Raw genomic sequence first — 12,500 nt, 5'->3', positions numbered from 1 at the left:
ATTAGAAGGGGCTAGCGTTCGATCCCAAGTATGAGGTAGAAATTTATTTCTATTTGAACACGATGTTGTGTTGATATTTATCCATATATATATATATATATATATATATATATATATATATATATATATATATATACAAATGGCAGGGCAGGATTAGAAATGAAACTATATGAGAGATTACTCGAGTGCCATATGTGGATGATATAATGATGAGGGGTAGATGGTATATGATTTGGCCATGCTCTTCGCACTCCCCAAGAAAGATTAGTTCTCCAAACGTTCAGTTGGGCTCCATAAGCTACTAGAAGAATTGGAACACCCAGGTCTACATGGCTGAGGACTATTAAGCGCGAAGTAGGAGATGATAAATGGAGCAGTATTGATTTAAAAGCTCAAGATGGAGACAACTGGCGAAATCTAAACGAGGCCCTTTGCGTCAATAGGCGTAGGAGGAGATGATGACCAATATATATATAAATATATATATATATATATATATATATATATATATATATATATATATATATATGAATGGGGATATCTTAACAAGGTGAAAGGGTTTGTGTATCGCCATGAACAGCAAAACTGCATTAGTCAGGCCCACCCATACTAGGTTAGTTTGCTGTAAGCGTTCAGACTAATGTCTCCCACCACCAATTAGCAGTAGCCATCGTGGTGATGAAAACTGGCCAAACCCCCAACATGAATAAAGGACATGTTTGAGGCCATTGCCCTGCCGTGGACTAGAAATGACTACATGGGCTGTTGTTGTGTATACACACACATATATATAATTCTCCACACGTAAGAAACAAATTGCCTTTCATCTCGCAAGAAAATAATAATCAGCTGGGGTGGAGGTCACGCTAACCGTGAGTATTTCGGCATCTGCTGTAAGGAAAATCATTGCACATTTTCTCCGACCTCTGAAAAGCAGACAATAAAATTCCACTGGATAGCTGTTTTATAGCAATTAGAAAAAGATATTTTTCTTATAAAATACTCTAAATATAGTAGTTGAGTTCATTCAGCTGAATTAGTTAACGAATTTCCCATAAATGAACATAAACAAATAATCTGCGGCTGTAGTAATGAAGCTGAAAGAGTTTTGACAGCAACTGGTATGATTGGTTTATTTATCTAGAATTCTCAGGTATCCTAAGTGGAATGAACAATTCTTTCTTGATATGAAAAAAAAAAAAAAAATGTTTTATCCCTCAACTCGTTTCATTTCTACTTAGTACCTTGTGTACAAGTTTAAAAAAAAATACAAGAACATAAACATTTATAAATTTGTGAAACTAACAATATATAAGGACATCATCAAAATAAGTGGTGGCCTGTTGGTAACGTCTTTACCTGGTGATCACCACACTGGGGTTCGAGTTCCGCTCCAACTCGTTAATTCCTATAGTCGCTGCAACCTCACCATCCTTGTGAACTAAGGATGGGGGCTTGGGGGAGCCTATAGGTCTATCTGCTGAGTCATCAGCAGCCATTGCCTGGCCCTCCTTGGTCCTAGCTTGAGTGGAGAGGGGGTTTGGGCGCTGATCATATGTATATATGGTCAGTCTCTAGGGCACTGTCCTTCTTGATAGGGCAATGTCACTGTCCCTTGCCTCTGCGATTCATGAGCGGCCTTTAAAACATTAAACCAGAGGAAATCTTAAGGTTCACTAATCTGCATAACATCATCCATTATGACTTTTATCAATATGGTTCACTGACTGACTAAATCAACTGATGGAGAATAAAGAGCATCGTCTTTACCTTTCATGACGACAAGAGATATTGCAATGAGGAATTAAATTATGATCAATAGCTAGAGATTTCAGACGCTGAACTTTTCATTTATTACTACTATATTACAATCATAATTATTAGTCGCAATGAGGACCCTTTTATGGAAGAAAACCTAACGTCAAAATGAATGAGACGATAATAAAACACAGTATAAAAAAAAGTAAACTCAAATACAAGCTGAAATTAAAAATGAAAAAGCTAAATATTATTATATAGAAATATGTAGCCAACCTGTTTACAGTTACAGAATATATGACTAACATAAGTATTCATCCCCTTTTTCAATTCCAAAGACTTTGGATTCCAAATCTGAACGAATTAAAGGTGACAGTTATCTCAAACGTAATATTGCAAATGAGAGAGAGAGAGAGAGAGAGAGAGAGAGAGAGAGAGAGAGAGAGAGAGAGAGAGGGGAGAGAGAGAGAGAGAGAGAGAGAGAATTTTGTTTTGAAGGCGAAGAGAACTGAAAAACATGCAGAAAAAATAGATCTATTTTTGAGGAAGGTCTAAGGGAAACGAGAAATAGAAACATGTACAAAGATCCGTAATTGATAAAAGCTAGATTCAAAGGATGAGAGAGAGAGAGAGAGAGAGAGAGAGAGAGAGAGAGAGAGAGAGAGAGAGAGAGTCAGTTGAAAAATTTTCCCAAAATATCCGAGTTAAAAGAGGAGTTTCTTTCCTTTGCAAATGATAACAAGAAAAATCTGCAGATAGCATACCATACCTTCATGCACCCTAGACGGTTAGAATTTTGTCGCAACCCTAAAAATTGCTCACCAATTTTCCTCGCTAATGGCCAAGCTAAGAAGGATGTGTATCTTTGAACACTGATTGTGTGGCGACCTCATGTGCTCTTAAATTGTATCTCAGGACAGTAACTCCTGTTTGTTCGACTTTGTTGAGTAAATATAAAAGTAAACTTGACTTTCAAGATCAAATCTAGTAAACTATATCATATTCAATATACAATTATATTTTACCAATATGTAAAGGATTTCGAAGGCCAACAGCTGTGTTAAGTAAGTTGTGAGTAAATATAAAAGTAAACTTGACCTTTGAGATCAAATCTGGTAAAATAAAGCATATTTGATTTAAAATTATATTTTACCAATATAAAAAGGATTTCACAGGCCAACAGCAATGTGTGAAGTTTGTTGGGAGTAAATATAAAAGTAAACATAACTATTGAGTTCAAATCTAGTAAACTATATCATATTTGCTTTGAAAACATATTTTACCAATATGAAAGGATTTTACCGGCCAACAGTTATGTTTAACTTTGTTGTGAGTAACTATAAAAGTAAACTTAACTATTGAGGTCAAATCTGGTAAACTATCATTTGAATTGAAATATTTTACCAATGCAAAAAGGATACCCACAAATAAGCAGCAGTTCGTGTCTCTTAAAAGCTGCTGTCGAAATAGCATTTCCTCATACATAAAATATACGCACTCGAGAAATAATGAATGACAAACGATTTTTTTTTTTTTAATCTTTGCGTTTTTTACAATAGCTTCAAGAAAATCATAGATTTCAATAATCGATAGTTAAGATAGTTAAGAAGTGTAGGGAGGGAAGATGAGTGGGTACCCAAAATACGTGAATTCAATGTTCTTATAATGTATTTATAATGGCAAATGGATATACTCAGTGGTTCTCGACCAGGGAAGTGTGGAAATTGGGGTCACAGATTGGCAAAAGGAAGCTGACAGCGTGTTTACTTTTTATTGCCTTTTTATGGACAGAGTCCTCTAGACCCAGCTTCCTGTCATGAGTACTCACTCCCTCCTCTACAATATATTTATATATCCAAACTTGCAGAAAATGTTTTTTATGTTGAACACGCTGACGTGAGTCTCTTTTTATAGTTTATATAAGAAAGATCGGTTTTAATGTTGTTACCGTTCTTGAAATATTCTATTTTAATTGTTCATTACTTTTCATCCAGTTTATTTATTTCCTTATTTTCTTTCCTAATTGGGCTATTTTTCCCTGTTGGAGCCCTAGGGCTTATAGAATTCTGCTTTTCCAACTAGGGTTGTAGCTTAGCTAGTAATAATAATAATGTTAATAATATTATTAACATTAGATGAGTAATGAATAATTAAAACAGAATCTCTTAATAATAATAATAATAATAATAATAATAATAATAATAATAATAATAATAATAATAATAATAATAATAACAACAACTACTGAACATAAAAACATACCACCTCAACGATGCACCAAGCTCTCCCTTACAACTAGGACCCTACTAATTAAAACATATGTGTATTTGATTAACATTACAATTATGCTGATGAAGGTAGGAGTGCTCCTAAACTTTTCAAACAAAGTTAGGAAGTGAATGCTCACCTAATTGGCACTGATATTTCGCACCCAACATTATTGCTGGACAGAGATGAGAAATATCGAATATTTCTCATCTCTGTCTCGACGTAGAGACGAGAAATATCGATATTTTTCACCTCTGTCTCGTTCCCATTGATCGACGTAGAGATGAGAAATATCGGATATTTCTCATCTCTGTCTCGTTCCCATTGATCGACGTAGAGATGAGAAATATCGGATATTTCTCATCTCTGTCTCGTTCCCATTGATCGACGTAGAGATGAGAAATATCGGATATTTCTCATCTCTGTCTCGTTCCCATTGATCGACGTAGAGATGAGAAATATCGGATATTTCTCATCTCTGTCTCGTTCCCATTGTATCGACGTAGAGATGAGAAATATCGGATATTTCTCATCTCTGTCTCGTTCCCATTGATCGACGTAGAGATGAGAAATATCGGATATTTCTCATCTCTGTCTCGTTCCCACTAAACACCGTATTTACGTAAACTTGGGTAGTTCTTTGTCTCTGCACAATCATGGAATGGAATTTAGCTACGCTTGTATGTATTGTATAATATCATTACGTGAATATAAGTGGCCTTGAACTCTTGACTGTATCCAATCCGGCGCTCAAGATAATACAGCAGTTTTTGTGTTCGCAGGAAACCTGGCTCAACCATAGAATTTTCTCTTTCAACTATCAATGACGATCTAATATACATATTTTGTTTATCTACGTATATTATATATATCATCAAAATATATACAAGCAGTACTTTTAATGCGAGATAATAAGTCGACAATAATGCAAAGATATTGTCAATATAAAAACAAAATATTTCGAGAAGCATACTTACTGATTTTGAATGAGAAATATATATACTATTAAAATTCATTTTTATTTGGATAAATCTAAGCACTGAAATAAGTACCATATAGTTAGTCGATTGCTGTGCTTTGCAACCAGGATACTAACAACCAGAACCGAAGATTATTGTCGAGTCAAAATTCTTTTCATCTCTAAAAACTTCACTCGCACCCGATTAATTCATGTAATAAACACACCAACAACAAAGCCGTTTGACGTCACATGCAACATTTATCTATTTTCAATAACGCCTAGGGTTAATACCGTTGAGAAACAATGCCTAAAGCTACATTACCTGTTGTCTTTTGAGTTCAATGTGATCATTATCGACCGAGTGGTCTCCTGCCTCGAGGCGACCTGGTTCATTCTCTTCCAGATGTGGAGGAGCTGTAAAGAGAGAAAGAAAGAATGTGAATAGGGATATCAGGGAGGAGTAATATGAGGAGATTACTCTCAAGAGAGTAAGGAAATTGAGTAAATTCGAGGGAGATCTTTGACGAGAAAAAGGATTTAAAATGTCATATATTTGGTTGAGCATTGTAACATCTTTCGTCGAGAAAAGGATTTAAAATGTCAGTATTATCTAATGTACTGGTTCTCGACCAGGAGGGAGGCGGGGGGCAGGGGGCGGGGGGGGGTGTTACAGATTGGCAAACTGAAACTGTTAGAATGTTGATTCTTTTCAATTGCCTTTGAGCTACCAGGGCAGAGTCCTAGATCTAGCTTCCTGTCATGAGTATTCCTTCCTGGATATTCATGTAGTGAATGTGGATTCACATTATGGTGACATTTTCTGCATCTTTCTTGAAGGCGGCATTACAGTAATCGTGTCAAAACCCCCACAAAACTTCAATTTTGCACCAGTAAACACATTTACTTCTGGTCCAAAGAACATACCTTTCGTGTTTGCAGGCAGGCCACGAAATTTCAGATTACTAAGAACATTCTGGGATATCTAAAACACAACGGACTGAATAAAATGTCAGGGTTTTTTCTTGAATCACATGAAAATGATTGACCTCATGTGAGAGCAAAATCTTCTGATATTTGTGAGCATACAAGAAAAGGTTCATCTTAATTAAAGTTTCCCCAGAATAAATACTCGCCAGAACGTCACCCGGGCAAGCCGAGCCCCACACTGTGGGGCCACGCCACAGCAGTGGCCTCCCCAGTAAACAGCTTAAAACTCAGTCCCGGGCTGGGATCGATCTGCTGCCATGCGAATACCCATTTCCAAACTATATTTTCTTAGTTATTGCGTTCAGTTTCAATTTTTTACACTTAATCCTTTCTATTAGAATTAGTTCAATTGTCATAAATTCTTTAGAAACATGTAAAGTGTTATAGATATTCAATATTAATTACTACTTTTATTATTATACGTACTGCCATCATTATTCAACCTTTAATAATATTCATCTAGAACAAAAAATTTGTAGTGAATCCCGAGAGTTCAGTTAATATTTTGAACAAAGTAACGTTACACGTAAATTCTAATAACGGGTTTCTTTGAGAACTCTTTCTAACTAATAATAATAATAATAGTAATAATAATAATAATAATAATAATCAACTACAACAGCAAAAATAATAATAATGATATTGATAATAACATAATCAACAATAACAACAATAATAATACTATCATAATAAATAATAACAATATAATCAACGACAACAACCATAATAATACTATCAAAATCAATAATAATATAATCATTAGCAATACTAACAATAAACATAAAAAGAAAAAAGAAGAATAAATGAAGCCTGAAAAGACGACAAGACTGAGAGGAAATTTCCCAATTTTTCAATAGAAAAGACAAACTCGATTTTCAGCGCCAGAAAAGCGCAACAGCCGAAGCATGACACGGGACATAATTTTTGCCCCGTCAAATGGATTTAGTTTTTCCGAGTCATTTGGGAGACGACTTCGGCAAAATAGTGATAAGAAAAGCATCACTCTCAAGTCACACAATTCCAAGGCTTTACTGACTTCACTCGATCAAATTAAATGATAGATATGCGGTGTTTTATAACGACTATTTTATCTTTATAAATAAAATATTAAAGCATATAATGCCAGGAGGATGAGACGAACTAATCTATATTTCTTTTTTTCTCTATTGCAGATAGATATCAGAACGTAGAGTGAAATAATAAAAACTAGTTGTGATGAGATCATGGTGAGGGGTAGATGGAGATGATTTGGCCATGCTCTTCGCACTCCCCAAGAGAGATTAGTTCACCAAATTTTCGATTGGGCACAAGAAAGCACTAAAAGAGTTGGAAGCCCCAGGCCTACATGGCTGAGGACTATGATGCATAAAGTAGGAGATGATGGATCGAGAAGTATTGATTTAAAAGCTCAAGGTAGAGACGACCGGCAAAATGTATCCTAGGCCCTTTGCGTCAATAGACATACGAGGAGGTGATGATGATGATGATGACGATGACGATGTGTTAATTGAAATGAAAAATGACAAATGTGAATGTGTTCATAACAACGATAAATCTTTAGAACAAAAATAAAGACAAAAAAGATAACTAAGCAAATGAAAAAAATCTTGATAATGGTATATATAAAAGAACGTTGAATACGGAAACTTGGTCTATTTAATCTTCCTTGACTCAGCAGAAATTCATCTCACTTTGTCGGTATATTAAAAAGCAACGAAAAAAAAAAAATAATAACACTCATATCAATAAATGAAAAAGGAAAACATGATGACGAAAGAATATACTGTAAATGACACGCACACGCATAAACATATTTTATCGATATATTCTTTAATGTATTAATATACTGTATATGGCTTATTTGAAATATGAAAAATACGCTTAAATGTGCGAAATTTATCATATATATATATATATATATATATATATATATACATATATATATATAAATAATGTGTGTACGAGAGGGGTTAGGTACTATTGAGCGCCGCCAGCTCAGCGCCGCCGATTCAGCGCCGCCAGTTCAGCGCCTGGTCATTTCAGCGCCAAAAAAAATTAGCGACAGCCATCTCAGCGCCAGAAGAAATTTTAACTCTCTCTCTCTTCACACAGTAGTTTGTATAATTTCAGTACCAAACCGCTATTTATTTATCTCGGTGATTCCGTTGTTTAATTAAAATCTCTCTCTCTCTCTCTCTCTCTCTCTCTCTCTCTCTCTCTCTCTCTCTCTCTCCAAACCGCTATTTATTGTTCTCGGTGATTCGTTGTTTAATTAAAATCTCTCTCTCTCTCTCTCTCTCTCTCTCTCTCTCTCTCTCTCTCTCTCTCTCTCTCTCTCTCCAAACCGCTATTTATTGTTCTCGGTGATTCGTTGTTTAATTAAAATCTAAATGTAAAGTTCTGGAAAATATGTCTCAAGCTGCTATTGCCCAGCTGCCTAACCGACAAGCGATGCGTAAGCTTATCCGACGCAATAGGAACTTTTTTGGACTATTTTAACTATTCAGTAGGATAAATACTTTTTATCAATAAATAATTGTTCAAAACCTTTTCTATTGTTTATAAACACAGTAGTATAAATATTTTTTATCAATAAATATTTGTTCAAAACCTCTTCTTTTGTTTATAAACACACACACACGCACACACAAATTTCACACTTCCACGGCGCTGAAACGTCTGGCGCTGAAATGGCTGGTGCTGAACTGGCGGCGCTGAATCGGCGGCGCTGAAACGTCCCTACCCCGTACGAGAGAGAGAGAGAGAGAGAGAGAGAGAGAGAGAGAGAGAGAGAGAGAGAGAGAGAGAGAATCATATTTAGATAAATAACGTAATCTACTACTAAAACCAAACGGTTGAATACTCTAATCCTATTCTAAACATCTCCTAGATTCAAGAACTTACATTTCTTCTCCTTCTCCAATTTCTCATCAACGGCCCCTTCCTTACTTGCTGGTTTCTCAGCCTCTTCCTTTGGCTGCTTTTCCGTCATACCTGTTATGAGCAAAGATAAAATATGTTAATGTGAAATAATGAATCATTGGATGTTGTAATCTTAGGTTAATGAAGGTATTGCACTGACTGAATATGGAATTGGATAAAAACTGATCATATGTATATGCATAAGTTAAGGCTGGTAGGACCATCTCATCAAATACTTTTCTTTTTAGAGAAAGTGGCATTTTACTTTGCATAAGCTCATTTTGTTTTCCAAAAGCTCTCCCATCCCCTACTTATCCTTTTATATTTATATATATATATATATATATATATATATATATATATATATATATACATACATATATATGTATATATATATATATATATATATATATATATTGTAATCCATAATTACTTTAAATATTTTGTTCGTGGTTTTTGTCATTTGTTTTAATTAAGTCACGAAAAGTTCTCTTGGAATATTCTTTTATCCCCGGCCAAGGTTTTGTTTGTGTTCATTTGTATAGTGTTTATTAACCATATTTTGTTTTCTGCTTTTCATGTTTTGTGGAGCGGACTGCCCGTCTTCGGTGCTTAGCTTGTTGAACTGCCCCATTACGTAGTTTTGCTTTCGCTCTCTCTCTCCGTTTACTTAGAGTGCGTTTTTGGGCAGCGGGGCAGAGAGTGTCGGCTCCCCAATAGAGGAGGTCTTACAGCATTTCCCTCGGCTTGATTATCCGACGATATTTGTTCCTGCTCCTGCAGCTACCGTTGATTTTAAGAGGCTCCTGGTAATGAATTTTAGCCTTATAAGCATTGATGTTGCTTTTGTGCTGCTGCCTGCCACTGCTGCTGGCTGTTGCCGTGTGTTTGACCTCCTGGAGTCGTGAGGAGGCCTTCTAGTGACGGAGAACGGTAAGCGAACCGTAAAGTTCTTCCTTCGCCTGCTTAAAAAAATATAGACAATTTACGTTGCCCTAGTGATCCCCTTGGTGCAAGAACACCCCTAGTGATCCTGAAGTAGGACAATCGCTGGTGATGTGGTATAATAATCTTTAATTACGAATTTGGTGCGGTTTTTGAAAACATATGCAAGCATTCTTCGGATATTCCTACGTGACCTGTAAAGAGTAGTATTATCGCCAATTTAGGATATATTATTATTTAAAGGTGTATTTTGATAATTATTGTAAAATTAATTAGTTTTAAGGTTTACTTCACTCTGGATCTCTAACTGTCGTATGCTAGGGAAAGTGTGTATTTTTCTACCTCCTACACCTTTTCTTTCTCTTCGACTGAGGTATATAAGTTAGGTAGGCGTGTGACGGTTCGAGAGTTATTATTGTACAGTAGTGTATGTGTTTTTCCAGTTCCTAAGAAAGCTTTTCGAGGACTACTTTATGTAATTTAAGACTACTTTTGTTAATTAAATTTTATTGTTAAGTTTGATTCAGTGTTTTTTTTGTATCCCTCTTTGAGAGTTTTTTTTCTTTTTGAATTTTGTGTCGCTGCTGGTTCTTACCTGGTATTTTGGCACTGAGCCAGTCTGAAAAAAAATCCTGGATGAACATAATCAATCTTAAGTTCATTACAATATATATATATATATATATATATATATATATATATATATAGATAGATAGATAGATACACACACAAAAAACAAACAAATGCAGCCATTTCTAGTTCACTGCAGGACAAAGGCTTCAGACATGTACTTATTCAAATATCGAGGGTTGGATATTTTCAACACCATGCTGGCCACTGCGGATTGGTGATGGTAGGAGACTTGTCTAATGGCTCACAGCAAACCAATCCAGAATGGGTGTTTCTGACTAGTATAGCGATACACAAATCCTTTCACCAGGTTAAGGTATCTCCACTCAAAAACAGATATAAGCATAGAAATATATATATATATATATATATATATATATATATATATATATTATATTATATATATATATATATATATATATATATATATATATATATATATATATATATATATATCAGTATATATATACATATATATATATATATATATATATATATATATATATATATATATCAGTATATATATACATATATATGTATATATACACAGTATATATATACATATATATATATACACAGTATATATATATATATATATATATATATATATATATATATATATTTATATATTTATATATTTATATATTTATATATTTACATATTTATATATATATATATTTATATATTTATATATTTATATATTTATTTATATATATATATATATATATATATATATATATATATATATATATATATATAGTAAAATGGATAATAATCAGATTGATTATAAGTCATTTGACGTTCCGAGAGAAATGAAAAAATATTGTCTTATTTACCGGAACGTCTTCATGTAAAGTCAAGTTATAACGTATAATGCATAAGTTGTTTGGATAGCGATTATATATTTCCAGGATTCAGTTCTAAGCTAAAATCTACGGCGGATAATCACATTACAATAGAATTATAGTAGAATCACACGAAATGGACTGAATAAAGAAAATTACGTTTCAATACACAATTGATAATTCTAATGTTGTATTCTCCAGAATTTAAAGTTCTTTGTGGCACAGCAATCTACGCACTTATGAAACGTGTTTTTTTGTTTTCTTATCCAAACTGTACGAGATGGAAATGAAACACGTTTCCGAGTTTGAAATGAAACACGTTTCTTACAAAATTTACGTATGAAATAGATATATGTCTGCCAGTTGTTAACTTTTTTTATGGTGTATTATACTTGTAAAGAAACTATTCACATTAATTGCTCTTTAAATTTAATGATAAATCATGCAGTCATTTGAATGTTATGAAATTACAACAAGAATGGGATTTCATTTGCTTTCTTTGCAAGTTTTATCGAGTTTTTATTTTTATTCCACCCAGTTATCTGCTGTTTATTCTTTTGCCCAAGAATTCCAACTCTAGACGAATGCAGACACAATACAAGTTAAAACCCTTTGCCTTCCAGTCCCAAAGAAAGGCATCTGAGCATCTCCTCTTGGTGTCGGAGTTCTCTGGCATCCTATTAATCCAGAAGAAGTCCTTGTTGTGACTTCTATTTTCTTTTTTGAAAAGGTTAAGGGGAATATATAAATATGTATATATATACATATATGCACACACACACACACACACCCATATATATATATATATATATATATATATATATATATATATATATATATATATATGGTGAAATGCTAGAAAATCCACACAAACAAACAAACACACACCATACACACACACACACACACATATATATATATATATATATATATATATATATATATATATATATATATATATATATTTATATATATATATATATCCAACAACTAAGTTATGGTCTGGTACAATAACCCAGCAAGGACATATGAAATGAAAACAATAGAGTCAGGATAATGATCAAGAATCTGTTTACATCTCGTTAGGATAGAAGATTTATGATTATGCAAAGGATTTACGACTGAAAAAATCTTGCAACAATACCTGAATGATAATTCCAAAAATTCCAATTAAAAAATTAATT

At 33.7% G+C, this 12,500-nt stretch overlaps 1 protein-coding gene across 1 annotated transcript in view; it reads right to left on the bottom strand.

Annotated features, from left to right (window-relative positions):
* Positions 1 to 12,500, bottom strand: part of LOC137628993 (uncharacterized) — a 324,656-nt gene that overhangs the window by 34,873 nt on the left and 277,283 nt on the right. The window contains exons 5-6 of the mRNA XM_068360246.1: positions 8,879 to 8,968; positions 5,310 to 5,401 (exon numbers count right to left, since the gene is read on the bottom strand). Coding sequence (XP_068216347.1) covers positions 5,310 to 5,401; positions 8,879 to 8,968 — 182 coding nt within the window. The remainder of the gene's footprint in view (positions 1 to 5,309; positions 5,402 to 8,878; positions 8,969 to 12,500) is intronic.

The sequence above is a fragment of the Palaemon carinicauda genome, chromosome 37, assembly GCF_036898095.1.
Source record: "Palaemon carinicauda isolate YSFRI2023 chromosome 37, ASM3689809v2, whole genome shotgun sequence".
In the NCBI taxonomy this organism is placed as follows: domain Eukaryota; kingdom Metazoa; phylum Arthropoda; class Malacostraca; order Decapoda; family Palaemonidae; genus Palaemon; species Palaemon carinicauda.
Note: the sequence above shows the minus strand (reverse complement) of the source record. Positions and strands in the feature narration are given on the sequence as shown.